The sequence below is a fragment of the Sesamum indicum genome, linkage group LG11, assembly GCF_000512975.1.
Source record: "Sesamum indicum cultivar Zhongzhi No. 13 linkage group LG11, S_indicum_v1.0, whole genome shotgun sequence".
Taxonomy (NCBI): domain Eukaryota; kingdom Viridiplantae; phylum Streptophyta; class Magnoliopsida; order Lamiales; family Pedaliaceae; genus Sesamum; species Sesamum indicum.
In genome coordinates, this window is record NC_026155.1 from 3,988,819 (window position 1) to 4,008,073 (window position 19,255).

Consider the following 19,255-nt stretch of genomic DNA (forward strand, 5'->3'; position numbering starts at 1 on the left):
CTAGAATAAGCAGGGAAATCACTGCCGCGAGGCCGACGGCGTGGTGATGCTTTTGAGATTGTGATTTCTCCATGTTCTAATTCAAAATTGATGTAATTTTTTCATTAGCCAAAAGAAATATATACTATATAGAATCCATGGGTGCGGAAATATTATTCCCGACTTAAAATGAAGTTGCCAATTATGAAGAAAGTCGAGGAGCACGTAGGCCGACGGACGACGGCGTCCACCATGTTGAGATGCTTGTTTGCTCTTGATCATTTTTTAGTTTACCTGTTGGCCATGTTTTTCACGACCACACCATGTAAAAAATGCCAGATATGCACCATGTTGTACGGTCGACCATGCTTTCTAGCACCAGTAGTTTTAACCTCGATTTTAACAATTAGACAAAAATACTTAATAATTTCTAAAATAAAAGACCAAAATCATATTTCAAAAATATAGGAAGCTAAATCAGTCTAGTGGTAAAATATAGAGACCAAAAGTATAATTTATCCTTTTTTTTATATATAAATTAAAAATACAAAAAATTTTCACTTATAGGAGATAAAGTATATAATAAGATCTACTATTAATAAGGCATAATATAATATTTTTACAGTGGAGATCCGATTGATATAAAATGTTGGGGTTGTATTGATTTCTCAACACATGTAATAATTTTGGTCATGGGATTTGTATAGGGAAAATAACTTGCAAAGACTGTATGACTTCAAAATCAGGCAAGTTGAGCGGCGGCAGAGAGAAGTGGCCGTACGTAGAGCTGCCCCTTCTCATCTCCTGCATCGTCAGAAGTGCCGCCACCGTGTTCCGGAATATTCCCTCTCCGGGCACCGCCTGATGATCCCTTTCGGCGTGGAATATTCGGGCGGATTCCGACGGCGGCAGCATGGAGTTGATGGTGGTTTCGCACTCCTTGATGAGCTTCGAGATTAGATCCGTCGTGAAAAATGGCTGTTCCAAGACTTTCTGGATGAACGGCAGCCGCAGAACTCCGCCTGTTCTCTTATCGTACTTCTTGAGGATTTTGGCCAACCCTGAAATTTCTTAGGGTATTTTAGTCAGTTCTGGACCTTTTCTTGGCTACTTTTATTATTATTATTATTTTTTAATGAACTGGAAAAATGATTTAGGCACAATTTTGACCTGAAGCGATTATACTATTTGAATTCAAACTTTCATAATTGTTATGTAAATTATAGTTAAATTTTAAAACTAAGTAATATAAAGAAATTACCCAAAAGTTGGGTATATTTAGGCATCATCTTTGAGTTGTACCCAAAAGTGTTCTATAAATTTCCGTTAGTTATTTTATAATGTAATTTTTCAAAATGATCACTGGATATATAACAAGACATCTATCCTTAAAAAAAAAAGAAAAGGGACATCTATCCTTAAAAAAAAAAAAAAAAGGGACATCTATCATTTTCAAATGTACTCAAATAAAAATTAATTATTTTATAATTATATTTCGAATGATAATCACTTAAAAAATATTATACAAAAACCACATTTTTCGTTGGCGGAATTTAATTTTACCATGATTTGATATATGTGAAGAATTTTAGAAAATTGAATAACAGAGAAGAGAAGAAAATAAAAGTACCTGTGTAGTTAATATTGCTGTAATTCATGAGAAGGACCATTTCACCATGGAAATTGACAATGACTTTTCTAATCTTTGCCATCTCCTCTTTGTATTCCATCTCTGATGGCTGACTCCCTTTTGGCCCCCATTTATCTATCACTTCTTCCATTTTCTGTTGCAATTCCTGCACCCCATGTTCGTGACTACATAAACATTTTAATGTATCTAGTAATTTTTGACTGATTAGTAGGAAATGTTTGTGTAATAATTTATATTTTTTGTTTCAACAAGTGATATTTTATGAAAAGAAGAAAATGTTAACTTCAATTAGTATGAAAGGAGAGGAACCTCAACTACGTCAACAAAAAAATTCGATTAACAAGCTCATATCTATCTATAGTAGAACGAAATTTGACCAACTTAATTCAATTTTGACCAAATACTAATTTTTGGTATTTTTGAATTTTTTAATTAGAAACATCATCTACTCAAATATATTAAATATTTATTTTGCATTTATCCAAAATCTTATCTCCAGGATTATAATTGAATTTTTTAATTGTAAAAAATGGTTAGAAACATGATCTATTTTAAATATCTTAATTATTTATTTTGTATTTATCCGAATTCTTATCTTCAATATTATAACAAAATTTTTAATTATCAATAAAATATTGATTAGAAACACCACCTATTTTAAATAGATTAGATATTTATTTTGCATTTAAGAAATTTTATCTTCAAGATTATAATTGAATCTTTTAATTGACAAGAAAAAATCTTATTTTTTAGAAATATCATATATTTTAAAATATTTTATTTTATTTATATATCTCAATTTTATCTCCAATGCTAAAATTCTAATTGAATTTGTATTTATGTTTTATAATTTTATATGTTAATATTAAGTTTTATTTTATATTATTCAATACATATCTATTTTATATGAGTTTATTTTAATGATTAAATTATATTTATAAACTCTAAAATATTCAAAGCAAATCAAAAAAATTTCAAATATATATTATTTGTGTGTATCCAAATCAAAATTTTCGGCTACTAATGATAGTGACTTTCATCATATTTGTATTTAAATATCTCTGTATCTCTTTATTTATTCAATAGGCTCAATAATTAATATTTTATTCTCCATTAAACGATTTCAAAACTTAACACTCTCTTACACTTTTTCGTCATTACTCTTCTATGGTGGAAGTGATGTTTTATATTTTCTCATGATATTATTTTAATTTATTTTGTTAATGATCTTTGAAGTTATATAATTAATAAGTTCCATCTCTTAATAAGTTATATGATTTTAGTTTTTATATCTTTTTTTTAATGAGGCATGAAAGCTATTGAATTAGCAATCTCTATCCTTTTCTTATGTTTTTCTATTAAATTTTAATACTTATACTTAAATTTTAAAACTTATTTGTATAATTCTACTTAACTCGTCGTTTAATGTTATATTACATTTATTTCGAGTTAATAAGTACATATTTTGCTTTTAAAATTTATTTATATAATTTTGTTGTGCTTTCAGATTTTATATTTTTAATTTTCTTAAAAAAATAAACAAATTTAGTTGTTTAGTTCTACTCAAAATACGATTTAATTTTTTATTTTTATTTAAATATTTACCTCTTTATGTTTTTTATAAATTACTTTTTTATATACTATGATTTCATCCATTAAAATTTTATTTTATAGTTGATTTCTTTTGTTCTTTTTCAGATTTTTTTTTTATCTATTTTGTTTTTGTTTTGCAACAAAAAGGAATAGATTCATTTATAAATTAGTACTAATAGATACATATTTCGTTTAGTATTAATTTGTATAATTCTACTCAAATTACCAATTCATTTTTTTTCCTGTTTAAATATTTATCCTTTTGTATTTTTTGTACTCTAATATTTTAATATATTATAGTTTCATCCATTAAAATTTTATTTTAGAGTTTAATTTTTTTGTTCTTTTTCAAATTTTTCTGTTTTATTTTTGTTTTTCAACAAAACAGAACAAATTCATTTAGTACTAACAGGTACATGTTTTATTTAATATTTATTTGCATGATTCTACTAAATTTGATATTTATATTTTATTTTATTTAAGTATCTTCCTTTTTTAATATCTTATATATATATATGTATATATATATTATAATTACATCTATTAAAATATCTATTTCAGATTTTTTTTTGTATTTTATTTGTCTACAATGATGACTAGATTTATATAGTGTTGATCAACATATATTTTATTTAATATTCATTTGTATATCTCTACTCAAACTATGATTTAATTTTTATTATTGGTTAAATAATTGTCCTTTGTATTTTTTATAAACCATTTTTTTATATATTAAATTTTTATTTTATAGTTTAACTAGTTTTGTTTTTTTTTTTTTTCAGATTTTTTGTCTGTTTTGTTTTCGGTTTACAACAAAAAAGAGCAAATTCATTTAGTGCTAATAGATACGTATTTCATTTAATATTAATTTTTATAATTCTATTGGAACTACCATTTAATTTTTATTTATTTTTTAATATTTATACCTTTGTATTTCTTATACATCATTTTTTTTATATGTATTATAGGTTCACCCATTAGTTTTTTATTTTATAGTTTTAGTTTTTTTTGTTCTTTTTCAGTTTTCTTGTCTGTTTTGTTTTTGTTTTGCAACAAAATGGAGCAAATTCATGTAATACTAATAAGTACAAACTTTATCTAATACTTATACGACTCTACTTAATATGATATTAGTTTTTATTTTTATTTAAATATTTATCATTTTTAATCTTTTTACACATCTGTTATATATATATATATTATAGTTTCATCAAACTTCTTTTTATAGTTATTATTATTATTATTATTCACATGACGTTTTACAAGATGGAAGGCATCACCAGATTTTAATTTAGATATAATTTTTTTCTAGGACTATTTTAATTTAATTCAACTAAATCTATAATCATTTTTTCTTTACAATTATAGAATATATGTATTTTATTGTATGTCATTCAAACTCTTTTTCAAAAAATTCAAATTTAATAAAATCTTGAAAGTTATTTTGTTCCCTTATGGCCGCTGATAATGTTGTTATATTTAATATTTCATTTAATTTAGTCATTTTGTTTTTATTTGTACTCATTTTATTTTCTCATTTCATGATAATTTACTCCTTCTCTTTTCTTACTCAAATTGTTGAAATGATATCGAGTTTTTAAAATTACTTTTTATGGTCCATCTTTCTTTATTTTCTTTTTTGTTTTTCAGTTATCTTTCTTATAATTTATTAACAGTAAGTCTTTATTCTTGCTTTCTATTTTATTTTATTGTTTAAAAATTAAAATCATTTTAAATTTATGTATTTTAGTATAGATTCTAATGAAGGGTGAACTATAAAAATGATACATTTAACTAATTTCTTATTTTTTATATTTTTCTATAAATTTGGATATTTGTAAAAAATGAAAAAGTGATCTATATATTTAATAGAATGTAATAATTTTATAAAAGTATCCTTATAAAATACAAATTTCGGTTAGTAGAATATATTGTATGTTTAGAAAAATATAATTTTCAATAATAATCAAGATAGATAAAAAATTCAAAACTATTATATTTATCTTTAAAAAATAAAAATTATATAACCGTGCATAACATGAATTCTACACTAATCATGACGACAAACTGATATTTTTTTACATGCGCTTTTGACTTACACTCAGATAGAAACCTCAATTATGTTCGAAATAGAAAAAAAAAAAAAGTTCATCGCTTTTACTGTGAAGAAACAACAAACCTATCATTTCTATGACCTTTTCTTCTGATGAATTGATTGACGATTCTTTTGTGACAGATACAAAAAAAAAAGAAACCATATCTTTCTTACATGTCTGTTTTACTTACTATTCCACTTATAATCACACGCATCTAGTACAATCATAAATTAATATCTTACTTACATGTCTATTTGACTTAAAGTCACATCACTTGTATATATCTATACAACAGAAAACTCATAACTTTTATCGGACATATTTCTACTAAACTATGATCCTTTTTTAGATTAATTACAAAGAATGTAAGAAACAGACTAACGTAATTTACAACACAAAAAGGCTTATATATAAAGTTTATGTTCTAACAAACTAATAATGTTTTCGTATATGAAAAGAGTGCATGAACAGAGTGCAAATGAAATCTTATTACGTATCATTCCGACTTATAGTCGCATGCACCTATGAAACACAAACAACTTATGATCTACAAAATTTTCTCACAAATTGTAAGAATAAAGCATATTGATTACATGTTTGCTTCACTCACAACACGCGCACCTACTATCGATGAGGTTTTTAGTCTAATGTTAACGGGAGTCTCATGAGCAAATATATAATTATGAGCTTAAATTTCCTTCATTACGTAGATATTTGTCCCGTTTTATATAAATTTAAGAAAAAAAAGACCACGAAATTAATTGTCTTCACCCACAACTAATTAAGAACTACTAAAAGCAAATTGAGTGATGATCAATGAAAAGTTCACTGACCTTATGTCGAATAATGAAATCCTCTTCGTTCTCCATGAAGAAGGCATTGAATTTCTCTATCTCATGGTTCAAAAGGTAAATGAACTCCGCCTCCGCCACGCCGTCCTCCATCGACCTCCCCAACGTCGCCGCCGTGGAAATCAATTTCACGAGCTTCTTCAGCTCCTTGTACGACAGAAACTTGTCCCGCCACTCCGGCAAACTCTGCTCGATTTGCTGTTTCAATCTCTTCCCAAACTTCATCGCACAGCACCAACACACACGCACGCACACTCACCCACACAATCACAGTCACAGAAATGCAAATTGAAATAAAAAAAACTGCAACAGAAACGTGAGTGTGTGTGAATGAAGGGGGGGTGGGGGGTGGGGGAGAGTGTGATGTGAAGTGAAGTAGGTGGGGTTTTAATGGGAAAAGATCAGAATATTTGGGCAGCATATGCTTGGCGTGATGAACCGGTGGTTAGAAAAAGGTATAAAAAGCGCCTTTGAAGGAAGAGAAAATTCGCAGCATATTCGTTTTAACTATAGTCGTGTTTCTGACCAACAGCCCCCCACCAATTTGACTGACCTTTTCGCCCCCACTAATTATTCAGAAACTTTGGAGGAAAAATTAAGTGCAAGCAATTAATACATATATATATATATATATATATCTTTATTTCTTTTAACTAATTATTGAAGCATGTGTCAAATTCAATTGTGATGTAGATATAAAAATATTTGGATGGCGGAAAATTCTTATCCAAATTAAGTTTGATCAGATCAAATCAATCACATAGCAAGTGTGATATACCTTTGAATTGATTGGTCACTTTCCTTGAACTGTATACTAATCACATGGAAAGTGCACACTTGTTTATATAATTAGTTCAGATATGTCCACATTTGATTCGAATAAGAATTTTTCTTGGATGTGTGTCGAAAAACTAATCAAGGACAAGAACAAGCGGGTGTTTTATGCATGTCTTAATCGTGCCAAATGACTGACTCATGTAAAAGCTTAAACTGCATGTCTTGCTCGTGCCAAACGACTGACTCATTTAATAATGTTGCATGTAAAATCTTTTCTTTTCTTTTTCTTTTTATAAATGGAGATAATGAGATTTGAAAATAATATTGTTTTTATCTGACTTTCATATTATATTAAATAACTATTTTATTTAAAAATTTAAAATATTATATAAAAAAAGAAATATAAATATGTTTGGGTAATTGTGAGACATGACCTTTAATAGAATAGTAATTTTTGAAAAGGGAATAAGGATTTGAGAAAGGATAATTCCCAGGAATCTCCTTGGAATCTCCCATGGTGAATGCCTAAAACACGACTTTGGAAAGGGTATTGGGAGACTCCAAATATGGGAGATATTTTTCAAGTCACGTCTTTATTGTACAATTGGGAATTTAATAAGCATATGGGAGATGGGACATGGGGACCCACAATGTGACACCCCGCTATTTGTTATATGATCACAAGACATAAATCAACCAATTTTATTATATGACTATAATCAACCAATATTTGTTATATGATCACAAGGCACCAATTTCAATGACACCAATCAATTAATATTTGTTACATAATTTTATGAAATCACAAAGTAATAATATCAACAATCATACAAAATCAATATTAGAATTAAATACCATCCATAACATGATTTATACATCATTGAAGTTTAATTCTTAATATTAATTATTTTCTTTGGGTCCCGCTTAACCTAATTGAATCATATTTAATAATTTTGTCGGCTCTTTATCATCTCAATTAATATTATACAATCATCAGCACAGAATACCTATTAAATGTCATATCCTCACATTGGTCAAGTGTGTAGCAATCTCAATACAAGACATCATATCGAACTAGCCTCCACATCACCGCAGTGTGTAGCTAACAGTACGGAATATTCCGCGCTGTTCAGAATATCTCGGTACCATTCGCATTATGGTACCTATCTATATATTCATTTTTCTCATATTATATATCGCATCATCATGATGGCACACAGCTTGTCATTAAGCACATCCTATTACATCATTGCAAACATTGAATATGCCCAAGATAGGTAAGCTATCTTTTTATTTCAATAAATTATTCACATTTTATCAAATTCATATTTTCAACTCCATTCGACACTTATCTCCGTACATATTGACATCTTAACAATATGATCCCAGTCAGTTATCAAATAGAAACTTATTACAATCATTCACAATAACTCCATCATTCATTTAAATTTGATAATGGAACCAATCAATTAGAAGCATATTACAATCATCTCCATAATTCAACTTTATTCACTATATGTATCACACAACCATAAACAAAATATATAACAACCATTTAATGTGACAACCATATCATCCAGTTAAGCACATAGCAAATTCTGATCAAGTTCACAGATAGACAAGTAGATATATATATAGATCCAATTAAACTTATCTCACTTTTTTCAACTATTTAAATAGTAGAATGATGTGTACAATCTTGAATATTGTTCTCGTGTCCTATAATGAATTATAAAATGTATAATTAATGAATCTATAACATTATAGTTTATTCATAAAGCATTAGATCATATCCGTACATTTTTCACTAATCTTTGAATATCTCCTTTTACAAAATTTGTATCTTTATTCTATTTTTTTTTACATAAAGTAGACCCGATTTTCTTTTCATCAGTATATATCTTAATATATTATAAGCAATGCTTATATTTTTAAAAATTGCCGTTACCTCCCCTGAATCTGTAATCTTTACGGTATGAGTGTTGCTCCCTAATTAAATCATAACTTAATTATAATTGCTAGCTTTCAAAACTGATTTAGTATAATAAACTAGACATAATAAGCTTTTCCAGTGGTCTATGATTTGTATTTGAAATCATAGGAATTAAGTTTATTAAAATCTGTGTCATCTACTTGATTCTTCTTGATAGAATCTTAGTCTCAACTTATAAATTTTTTTCAGAGAAATATTTTTTCTGATAAAAGTGTCATTTTTACATAAATATTCGTATTTGTCTCTAGTTTCATTCACAACAAGAATCATACCAATTGGATTTATATATAATTAGTTGTTTAAGTTTTATTGCAACCTAATTTAAATAGAAACAAATTCGAATCTACTACTTTAAAATTCTCTAAAAAAAATCATATACTCTTTAAAAAATCAACATATTTTTTGAATATAATCTCCTGGGTTCCTAGTTTAAGTTTATGAAACAATCATACAAATTGACCATTATATCTTAGGTTATAAGGCTTCTAATACAGATTATTTCATTTACCGTAGAAACAGAGCAACAGAAAATAATCTCTAATTTACCATTTATAACGAATGATTCATCTTTTTCTCAAAACTACAAAGTTTCAGTAGACATCCTAAGGTTTATATAAAAGCAAGAATCACTAAATTTGGATCGGTATATCTTAAGAAAGTCACGATTTACAGAGGGTGATCGGACATATTGTTTTCTCCTGCTTTTTTTTCCAACTAATCAGTTTGCTTTAGATTCATATTATATCTTATTTTACCAAGAAATTTAGACTATAACTAAACAAGATACTTACCAAATTCAGCTATGGAGAGATTCTTCAAAGAGATGCTACAGTGTTCTTTGGCTAAAGGAAGAATAGAGACAACTTGGTGTTTTTATACACCTCGTCACCTGTTGAAGTTTCTACGCAGAGAACAGCTCCACAACTTCGTCTTGAAGAAGCAGATGTTGCAGCAGCTGAAGAAGAAGATACTGTAGCAGAGGCTTAGATGTTTTTAGATGCAGGATAGTTGTCGTCATTTCGAAAAACGTTTTCTTCTTGTTCGTAGTTAGTGTTGACGTGTATTGATGGTGGTGAGACTGTCACTGTCCTTCTTTTCCTTGCTGTTGCTGCTGCTCATGCCTGGCCCTTGCAGCAGCTGGACATTAACAATGCATTCTTACACGGCTATTTGGATGAGGACATTTATATGACTCCACCTGAAGGTTACACTGTGGAGCCTCATGTCATCTACAAGTTAGAAAGATCATGATACGGGCTCAAGCAAGCTTCTCGTCGATGGAGTGTGGATTTCACTCTTAAGCTCACTGCCTATAGGTTTACCCAATCTGCTCACTGTCACTGTCTGTTTGTCAAGCACTCCTCTTCCAATCCTATGGCCTTATTGGTTTATGTTGACGACATTATAATCACAAGGCCTTCAATGTTAGATATTCAGCTAGTGAAGGACTACATCCATGCTCCGTTTACCATCAAAGATATTGGGGATGCTCATTACTTTCTTGGCCTGGAAAGTGCTCGCAGCTCTCATGGTCTTTATGTGGCCCAGACTAAATATGCTACAGATATCATACAAGACACAGGTATGGGACAAGCTAGACCTGCCTCCACACCTTCTCCTCAAGGCTTGAAACTGCACTCTGCCTCTGATGGTTTGCTCCCTAATCCTGAATCCTATAGACGTCTTGTAGGCTGTTTGTTATACTTGGGATTCACTCATCCGGACATTTCCCACTCTATTTAACAATTGAGCCAATTACTCACACATCCTTGTGAGACTCACTGACAAGTTGCCCTCCATGTGGTTCGTTACCTCAAAGGTTCTCCCTCCAAAGGCTTATTCTTTCCTTCTCCTAACTCCTTTGTGTTGAAGGCGTACTGTGACACTGATTGGGCATCCTGCCTGGTTCGAGGAGATCCCTCACTGGATTCTGCATCTTCCTTGGAAATCCTTGGTGTCTTTGAAAATCAAGAAATAGCCTACTGTGTCCAAGTCAGTGCGAAGGCCGAGTATCGCAGCCTTGCTGCCACTATATGTGAATTACATTGCAGTTACATTCTTGCTGATCTTGGTGTTTCTACTACGCTCCCCATTGATTTGTTTTGCGATAATAAGGCGGCTTTACACATTTTGGCGAATCCTTTCTTCCATGAACGCACCAAACATATCAAGTTGGATTCTCATTTGGTTCGCAATGCTTACAAGGAAGGTTTCATTTCCTATCTTATGTGTGCAGCTCTGTGCAGTTGGCTGACATGTTCACTAAAAATTTTACTCCTAACTTCCTTTGCCACATTGCTGTCCAAGTTAGACATGGTTTCTTTCAAACCCCGTCTAACTTGTTGGGGGGCTGTTGAAGTAAGCAGAGAGCAACACCAAAACTACGTCTTGAAGAAGCAAACATTGTAGTAGTTGAAGAAGAAGATACTGTATCAGAGGATCATATGTTTTTAGATGTAGGATAGTTGTCATCATTTCGAAACACGTTTTCTTCTTCTTCCTAGTTAGTGTTGACGTGTTTTGTGTTGGAATAGGTGACCAAAAACCAATTGGATTGGAGGTCTTGAGAACCATTCAAGCAATCTTTATTTAAGTAATATTGTCCCGATGAATATGGTAAGAATTCATCGTCAGCACGTGTATCTTTTGTGCTTATCAAATTACATCAAACACTGCTTGGACGTCACAAGAGATGCCCACAGACCACTTTAACAATCGTGCAGCAGTTGGACTGCGCATTGGATGGTGGTCATGAAACCAACTGTTTAGGATTAGGTCTGAAATGTTTCAAGTCGAGCACCTCGAGATTGGGCATTGATAGTCCTACAGAGACTTGCATTAAGAGTCGCATTCATTTGATGAGTGTCGTGTTTCATAGGCGACAAATGTGGGAGGTTTATGCGATCTTAATGGGTCGATTGGCCGGATGTCGAATCGAATGAACTGACACGCGGGGATCATCATATGGAAGCCTTGGAGGCTTGGTCGGTATGACTTCATCTCCCGGCTCCGATAGTACGGGAGTAGTACTCAGACTTGAGGAATCACGGCAGTCATGTGCATGCGATGACTGTATATTAGATTTGTGCATGAGGTCATCGTTTCTCAAACATGGTCATCATAAGCCTTATCTAGTGCAGTCAAAGTTGGTAGCAAGGACGTTGAGATCCAAGAAGAGGATCCATCCGTTGACAAAACGTGGCAGAGGTATCTCTTATGCACTTGGAGATGCGTCTACGCTCTATAAAGCTGTGGCCACAATCATTGGTCGAATAGGAAGAAGAAGTTCTTATGTCGAGGAATTTAGCATAACGCAATCTCAAGTATTAACCATTTTTTAGTCCAAGATGACTGAGGATTGTCTGTAGAGAAACATGGGGTTGAATGTTGTCCCTTGGAAGAGCTCGGTAATCTCAATGTTTATCTCAAAAGGAGATGTACATTGACGTGATCCTTCAAGTCCCTTCATCCCTCCTTCGACCTATTTGTCATAAACTTTATGGGCTTGAGAAGACCATTTCATAAGTTGATAAAATGGTTGGACCAATACAAGGCTACGATTGAAGAATCTGCGCCGTCGGTATTGGATTTGGAGGCTTCAACCTGAAAAGCGTAAGGTAGGGGAGTCAGACGCTGAATGAGAAAGAAGGATGAAGCTAATTCAGCCACTGCAAGCGCTTTGAGCACTCCTGTCGCCTTGATGGGCGAGGGTAAAAGGAAAAATGGAATAGCGGTTCAATAGTCAAAATTTGCTTGTGATGTTTGCATGAAATTACCAAAGGGCATAGGAAGAGGGAGTGTTGGGAACTCCCTCTTCACCCAACTATGGCATTTGTAGAGAAAACATGATTACTGTTCTTATTCCTAAGTGTTGACACTTGCTCCCGAACGCATTTCTGCAAATGGTTTGTAGAAATGAAAGGGAATAGAGCGCTAAGTGAAGTAGTCTTAAAGCTAAGAAATGGCTGGGCTATTACTAGAAAGGCAATAAAACTAAGTAAACTTAGTTGTTACTATTTATGTTGAAATAATATACGATTATGAAACACATCGTGATCAAGTCATGAGTCAATTGTTGGACAATTTAGAGTACAACTTAATCAATAAAAGATTCTTTTGAGTCTGCTAAGTTATTAAATAATCATATTACATAATTGGGTTATGGATGCTCAAAACAAATGTCCAAATGGATAATCAAGAATATAAGTTATAGAGAATGACATGCATGAGTTAGGCCATATCCCTCTAATTAGGATAAGTTGGTTAGTGGACTCAAAGAGTCTAGCAATAGATGATTTGAGTTTACTAACTTATGAATCCTTTCTAAGAAGGAAGAAATCCATGAAAGCACTTTGTGGGACAAAGAATGCTTGTAAAAAATGATCTATTGAATTGGTATCCAAAAATAGACATTTGTATGTTACTAAATAAGCAAATACCAGTAGAAGGTTCACAAGTCTAAGGACTTCTGCGAAGTTTGGAGAAATTAGACTTGAGATGGAGAGCCAAGCTGTTTATAGAGACAAACCCTTCGATGGGATCGCGGTGGTGTGTATTTAGTGGGAGTTCTTGAAGCATCCAAAATGAGAATAGAAGTCTCATTCAGTGAAATTCCTCTGAAAGAGACGATGTTGAACTGTCTCTGGTAAGGAAGAAATTGAGACATCGATTAGACATGGTTCCATCGGTGCTTCACTGAATTAGTTGGGTCGTCTGGATGAGAGACTATCGAAAAATTGTCCTGTTGTAAAATGTGGAGTTTTCTTAAGTCACAATTCAGACATCATATTTGATATGGATTGACAAACCTGTGTCCTACAAAAGTCTTGAGTATGATCAAAGGTCCTGCATACGTCAAAGGATTAGTGGGAGAAAAATTAGGCTCGAGGTCTAATTTATACAGGTTAGTAATGGAATAATCCAAACAACCTGTGCCCTACAAAAGTCTTGAGTATGAGGAATGGTCCTGCATACGTCAAAAGACTAGTGGGAGAAAATTCAGACTCGGAGTCTGATTTATGTAGGTTCATTATGGTTAATGCAAACATCACTTGTAATCAAAACTTTAACTGAGCATGTCTTAGTTCTCCAAAGGACGATAAAAAAAACTCCGGTTACCCGATAGGTACGAGTTTCTGAAATCGGACAGGGAGAAGCGATGTAGGACATTAATCCGAATAAATGATTTGAATCCATAAAATTAGCTATGGTGTTCAAACTGGATTTGAACGTCCCACATGCTTGTTTTGACAAGATCATGAGGTACATGACTTGGCCAAGAATAAGGTAGAAGGTCAGTGGAAGCTCAATTATGTTCCATGTGTTTTAGATGTTAAAACGTCTTTAATCATTTGGATGATAGAAATATGTTGTTGAAGTCTAAAATACGAACGTTGTTCATAAGATTCGCCATAATAGGAATTGAATTCCTATCTAAGGATAAGCTGTCCAAGATTCAATCGTGGTAGACTAATGAGGAACTTAGATGTTTGACATCCCCTACGTTTTCGCTGTAAGCAGCACGAAATGTTGTTCGGTGCACTAAAATCGATGTTGATTATGCTTTTGAGCATAACAACGGATATCGAGTGTGCACCGATGAGGCAACAAACAATTGTTGAGGAGCTATCTTTAATACTTGAATAAGGAAGAGGAAGAGCCCTTGATGCACATAAATGGAGAGTTGATTCTGGAATGCTATAGCGATAGTAGCTTCCAAGATCAAATGAATAATATTTAATCTCAAAACGAATGTACATTTGAGATTTATGATAATGTGATAACATTGGAAGGTTCCAAGTGGAATACCAAAAGGAATCTTATCATGGAAAATTGAATGTATGGCAATTTTAAAGATATATTGGAAATCGGATGGGACCAAAAAACAACGCCCAATTATTAGGTGTGCTACCTAACATAGCCACGCCAGTAGTCACCTTGGAGGATGACAACTGGGCTATGGAACAAGGTAAAAGGCCCGAGATCTCATCACAGGTCTAAGAAAAAATCTCAGACACCATCATCTGCTTGGAGTGATGATAGGAAGATGTAACGTGCAGTTAGAGTGCAGGACATCAACAGAAATGAAAAGTAGACCCATAAGATCTAGCTGATATCGCAGATTGCTCATAATCAGTTTAGTCTGAAAGACATGAGTAATTAGCTTTAAGGTCAAGTGGGAGATTGTTGGAATGGGTGACCAAAAGCCAATTGGATTGGCGGTCTTGAGAACTATTCAAGCAATTTTTATTTAAGCAATGTTGTCCCGATGAATATGGTAAGAATTCTTCGTCAGCACACATATATGTTGTGCTTACAAAATTACGACAAGCACTATTTGGACGTCACAACAGATACCCACAGACCACTTAAAGAACCGTGCAATAGTTGGACTATGCATTGGATGGGGGTCATGAAACCAATTCTTTAGGATTGGGTTTGAATTGTTCTAAGTCGAGAATCTCGAGACTGTACATTAAGAGTTCTACTAAGACTTGCATTAAAAGTCGCATTCATTTGATAAGTGCCGTGTTTTATCAACAACAGACATTGGACGTTTATGCGATCTTAATGGGTCGATTGGCTGGGTGTCAAATCGAGTAAACTGACACATGGGGATCGTCATATGGAAGCCTTGGAGGCTTGGTTGGTTGACTTGAGTCCCCGGCTCTGATAGTACAGGAGTAGTACTCAGACTTGAGGAATCGTGACAATCACGTGCATGTGATAATTGTATCTTAGATTTGTGCGAGAGGTGATCATGTCTCAAACATGGTCATCATAAGCCTTGTCTAGTGCAGTCAAAGTATATATCGAGGACGGTGAGTTTCAAGAAGAGTATCAATCCCCTGTCAAAATGTGACAGAGGTATGTATGCACTTGGAAATATATCTACACTCTATAAAGCGGTGGCCACAGTCATTGGTCAAATAGAAAGAAGAGGTTCCTATATTGAGTAATTTGGTGTAATGTAATCTCAATTTTTAAGCATAGATTCCTAGTCCATGATGGGAATGGACGCCCAATTCCATGTCCTAGACTAAGGCCGAGATGATAGACGGAAGGAGAGTACCAGTATGGACTCGAGAGCCTAAAGTTCACATGAATTTTCGTCTAGTCTTTAGTGCCATGGACGTTGCTAGACGGTCACTCATGGTGACAGGCTTTTTTTATCAAGGGTTGATCAAGAATTATTAATTAAATTGGATTTAATTAATAATAGTGTTGGACACTAGCCCAAGTCTAGCTGAAAGGTGAACCTAAAGAGTCACACACAAATCACCGAGAAGGGACGAGGAATTAATTGAGAATTAATTCCATAAGTAATTGGATTACTTATATGAGAGGGATCCATTGGATGGATAAGCCCAAGGATAAATTGATTGGATTAATTTATATTGTGCTTGCTCTTATTATTTAATAAATTGGACTTATTATTTAATAAAGGGTTATTGGGCTCATATATTTAATTGGATTAAATATATGATAGACTTAATTAAGTGAATTTTAATTAAATTGAATTTAATTAATTGGACTTGGTATCTTAATTAATTAAAATCGGCCCAAGCCCATCAATTAAGTTGGTGAAAATGATTGAAAAAGAAAATTATTGACTAACAAATTCACTTTTGGAGGTGCCATGTTATCATTCTTTATTTGGAATAAAGGATTTTATTACCTTATGGATGGTTAAATGAACCTAGACATATTTTTAATGCATCCATTCAAGGTATATATATGTATATTAGTCATTTGGACTGATTAATGAATGAATACACAATACAAGAAAATAATTTTCTACACATTCTCCACCAATCGGCCGCCCCCCTCCTCTCATACACACTTGGTGTGTTCTCTCCCTAATTTTCTTCTAGCAAAGAGAATTGAGGGATCCCAATTCCTGTGTGGTGTGGACGGAACTTTAGAGGGTTTCTAAGTTGAAGCCTTGCGTGAACGGGTCAAACGAAAGAGGTTCTAGATAAATCAAATTAAATAAGTAATCTTGATTTATGATTTATGTATCTCTCGTATTTCATTCTACCCATAGTCCCGTCAATTTTATTATTATCGTTTATTATTGTTGACTACATCGAACGCCGGGAACTCCAAGTATACACCCCTTGGAATTATTTTTTTATTGTGTTTTCGTTTTAATTTACGCAATTTATTATCGCCACTTCCACTTGCGCGTTTCCGGACCTCTCCACTTGCACCTTGAGATGCCTTTTATATTGATGAGTCATTTTATTCCTTTATTCATTGGGCACATGGTGTAACCGAGTTGGTTAGTTAGTTACGGGTAGTTATGTACTATGACTCTGTATTTAAACGTTGTTTCCCTCTTCTTCAAGACATACACAGAAATACAGAAAACAAAGAGCTTGATTTTTGCTCTCCAATGGTTTCCAGTGTGCATTGCCTGCTATTTTTCTTCGGTTACACATATTCTTACATCACCGCCTCACTCCTCTCTTTTTTTGTTTCTTTTTGTTTTTCTTTATTTCTTATGGGTTCTACACCCTTCTAGTGCTAATATTTATGTATATATATATACATATATATATATAAGTATTTATGTACATGTATGCAAGTGGGTCATGTATATCTATGTGCATAAATATTATATATTATAATATTTATATTGATAAGGGTAATCTCTTTTGTTGTGTAGTGTGTGTGTCTATATATATTATTATTTAAATCTTCTATATCTATATATATTATATTAAGGCCTTACTTATTCTCCCTTATTTTTACAATTTACCCTTTTTAACTCCACAATTTCTATCGTTCAAATATTCACTTACCTTCAAAAATTTATCATGTCAAATAAATTTCTATTTAGACACTAAATATATATACACCATCACACTACTTATCCATATCATTATGCTAATAATCAATAATTATGTTTTAAGATTTGAGGATATTATAGTTCTCCCCTCCTAACAAAAATTTTGTACTCGAAATTTGATTGTCTTACCTGTTTAGGAAAATAAGTACAATTACTTCTCTTTCATATCCTTCTCAACCTTTCATGTAGATTCCTTTGGAGAGTGCTGAATCCACTTTGATTTCACTATTGGTATCTTTTTATTTGTCAATTTCTTTACCCTTCTATCTAGAATTTCTATTGGCTCTTCTACATACGTTGAGTTCTCTAAAATTCCTATCGTCGACTCACACAAAGCACACAGTTATCAAATCTCAGTATTTCTATTCATGAAGATACTTAAGAAAACTTTTTCACTTATTTCATATTCCATTTGTGGTAGCTAATCATCCCAATTTCTCTAATCTTACTTAAACCAGTTCTCATAATATTTTCTAATATATGAATTGTTGTTTTCGACTGCCTCATGATTTGAGGATTAAATGTTGTACTAAAATGTAACCTCGTACACAATGTCCTTTATAAGCTTTCCAAAAATATGAAGTAAATCGAGGATTTCTATCAGATACTATAAAAATAGGCACACTAGTGAAATCTTACAATTTCTTAAACATATAACTCAACTAATTTATCCAATGTATCATGTTGGTGTATAAGTAAGAAAAGAGTTGACTTAGTCAGTCTATCCACAATTACCTAAATGGTATCATGCTTCCTTGACTTATGTGGTAACTCAATGACAAAATTCATAGTGATATTTTTTCCGTATCCTTTTCGGTATAGATAAAGGTTGAAACTTATCTATTGATACTTGATCTTTTGTTCTCACTTGCCTATAAATTTAGCATTTAAATACAAATTTCACTTCAACATTTTCCACCAGTAGTAAGGTCTTGAATTATGATACATTTCTATGATAATAGGATGTATCACATATGATACATTGGAGTTTTCCTTGCACAATCACTTACGATACACAAACTCGCTTCTCATCCACTATCACTCCATCAGTCCTTGTTGAAAAATTGGGCATGTTATTCTGATTTCTCTTCTCTAATATCCTTAATAAGAAAAGACTTAATAGGACCGTAATAATTAACCACTAAAGTAATTCAACCAGCTATCAAGTTTCCATATCTTGTTTCTAGCACAAAAAAGCAACCAATACAACATATTATCCAACTATATAAATCTTACTCCTATGTATAATAATAATAATGTTGTATGCAACTAAACCCACTACATCATTTTCTCTCTCATGCCCAACACTTATCCATGAATAAATATTCTATTGATTAGCTTTGAAATCAACAAGTCTTTTTCTTAAATCTTATAAATATAATTCCACCAAAATTATCATCCCTAAACCTAATTATTTCGATATATTTGCATTATAAATTTTATGGAGTACCCACAAATCAT

General features: G+C 32.2%; 1 protein-coding gene across 1 annotated transcript; it reads right to left on the minus strand.

Moving 5' to 3' along the window:
• Nucleotides 551–6,528, minus strand: LOC105173318 (SPX domain-containing protein 3-like). Its single transcript, XM_011095017.2, has 3 exons — nt 6,153–6,528; nt 1,610–1,775; nt 551–1,040 (listed from the first exon to the last, which is right to left on the minus strand). The coding sequence occupies exons 1-3, from the start codon at nt 6,393–6,395 to the stop codon at nt 670–672; spliced, it is 780 nt and encodes a 259-aa protein (XP_011093319.1). The 5' UTR covers nt 6,396–6,528; the 3' UTR covers nt 551–669.

Excerpts from the sequence above, each read along its gene's own strand:
- LOC105173318 (XM_011095017.2), bottom strand. The coding sequence starts at position 6,395 with ATGAAGTTTGGGAAGAGATTGAAACAGCAAATCGAGCAGAGTTTGCCG. Across the intron at positions 1,776-6,152 it reads ATTTCATTATTCGACATAAG|GAATTGCAACAGAAAATGGA; the intron begins GTCAGTGAACTT and ends CATGGGGTGCAG. Across the intron at positions 1,041-1,609 it reads CAGCAATATTAACTACACAG|GGTTGGCCAAAATCCTCAAG; the intron begins GTACTTTTATTT and ends AAGAAATTTCAG.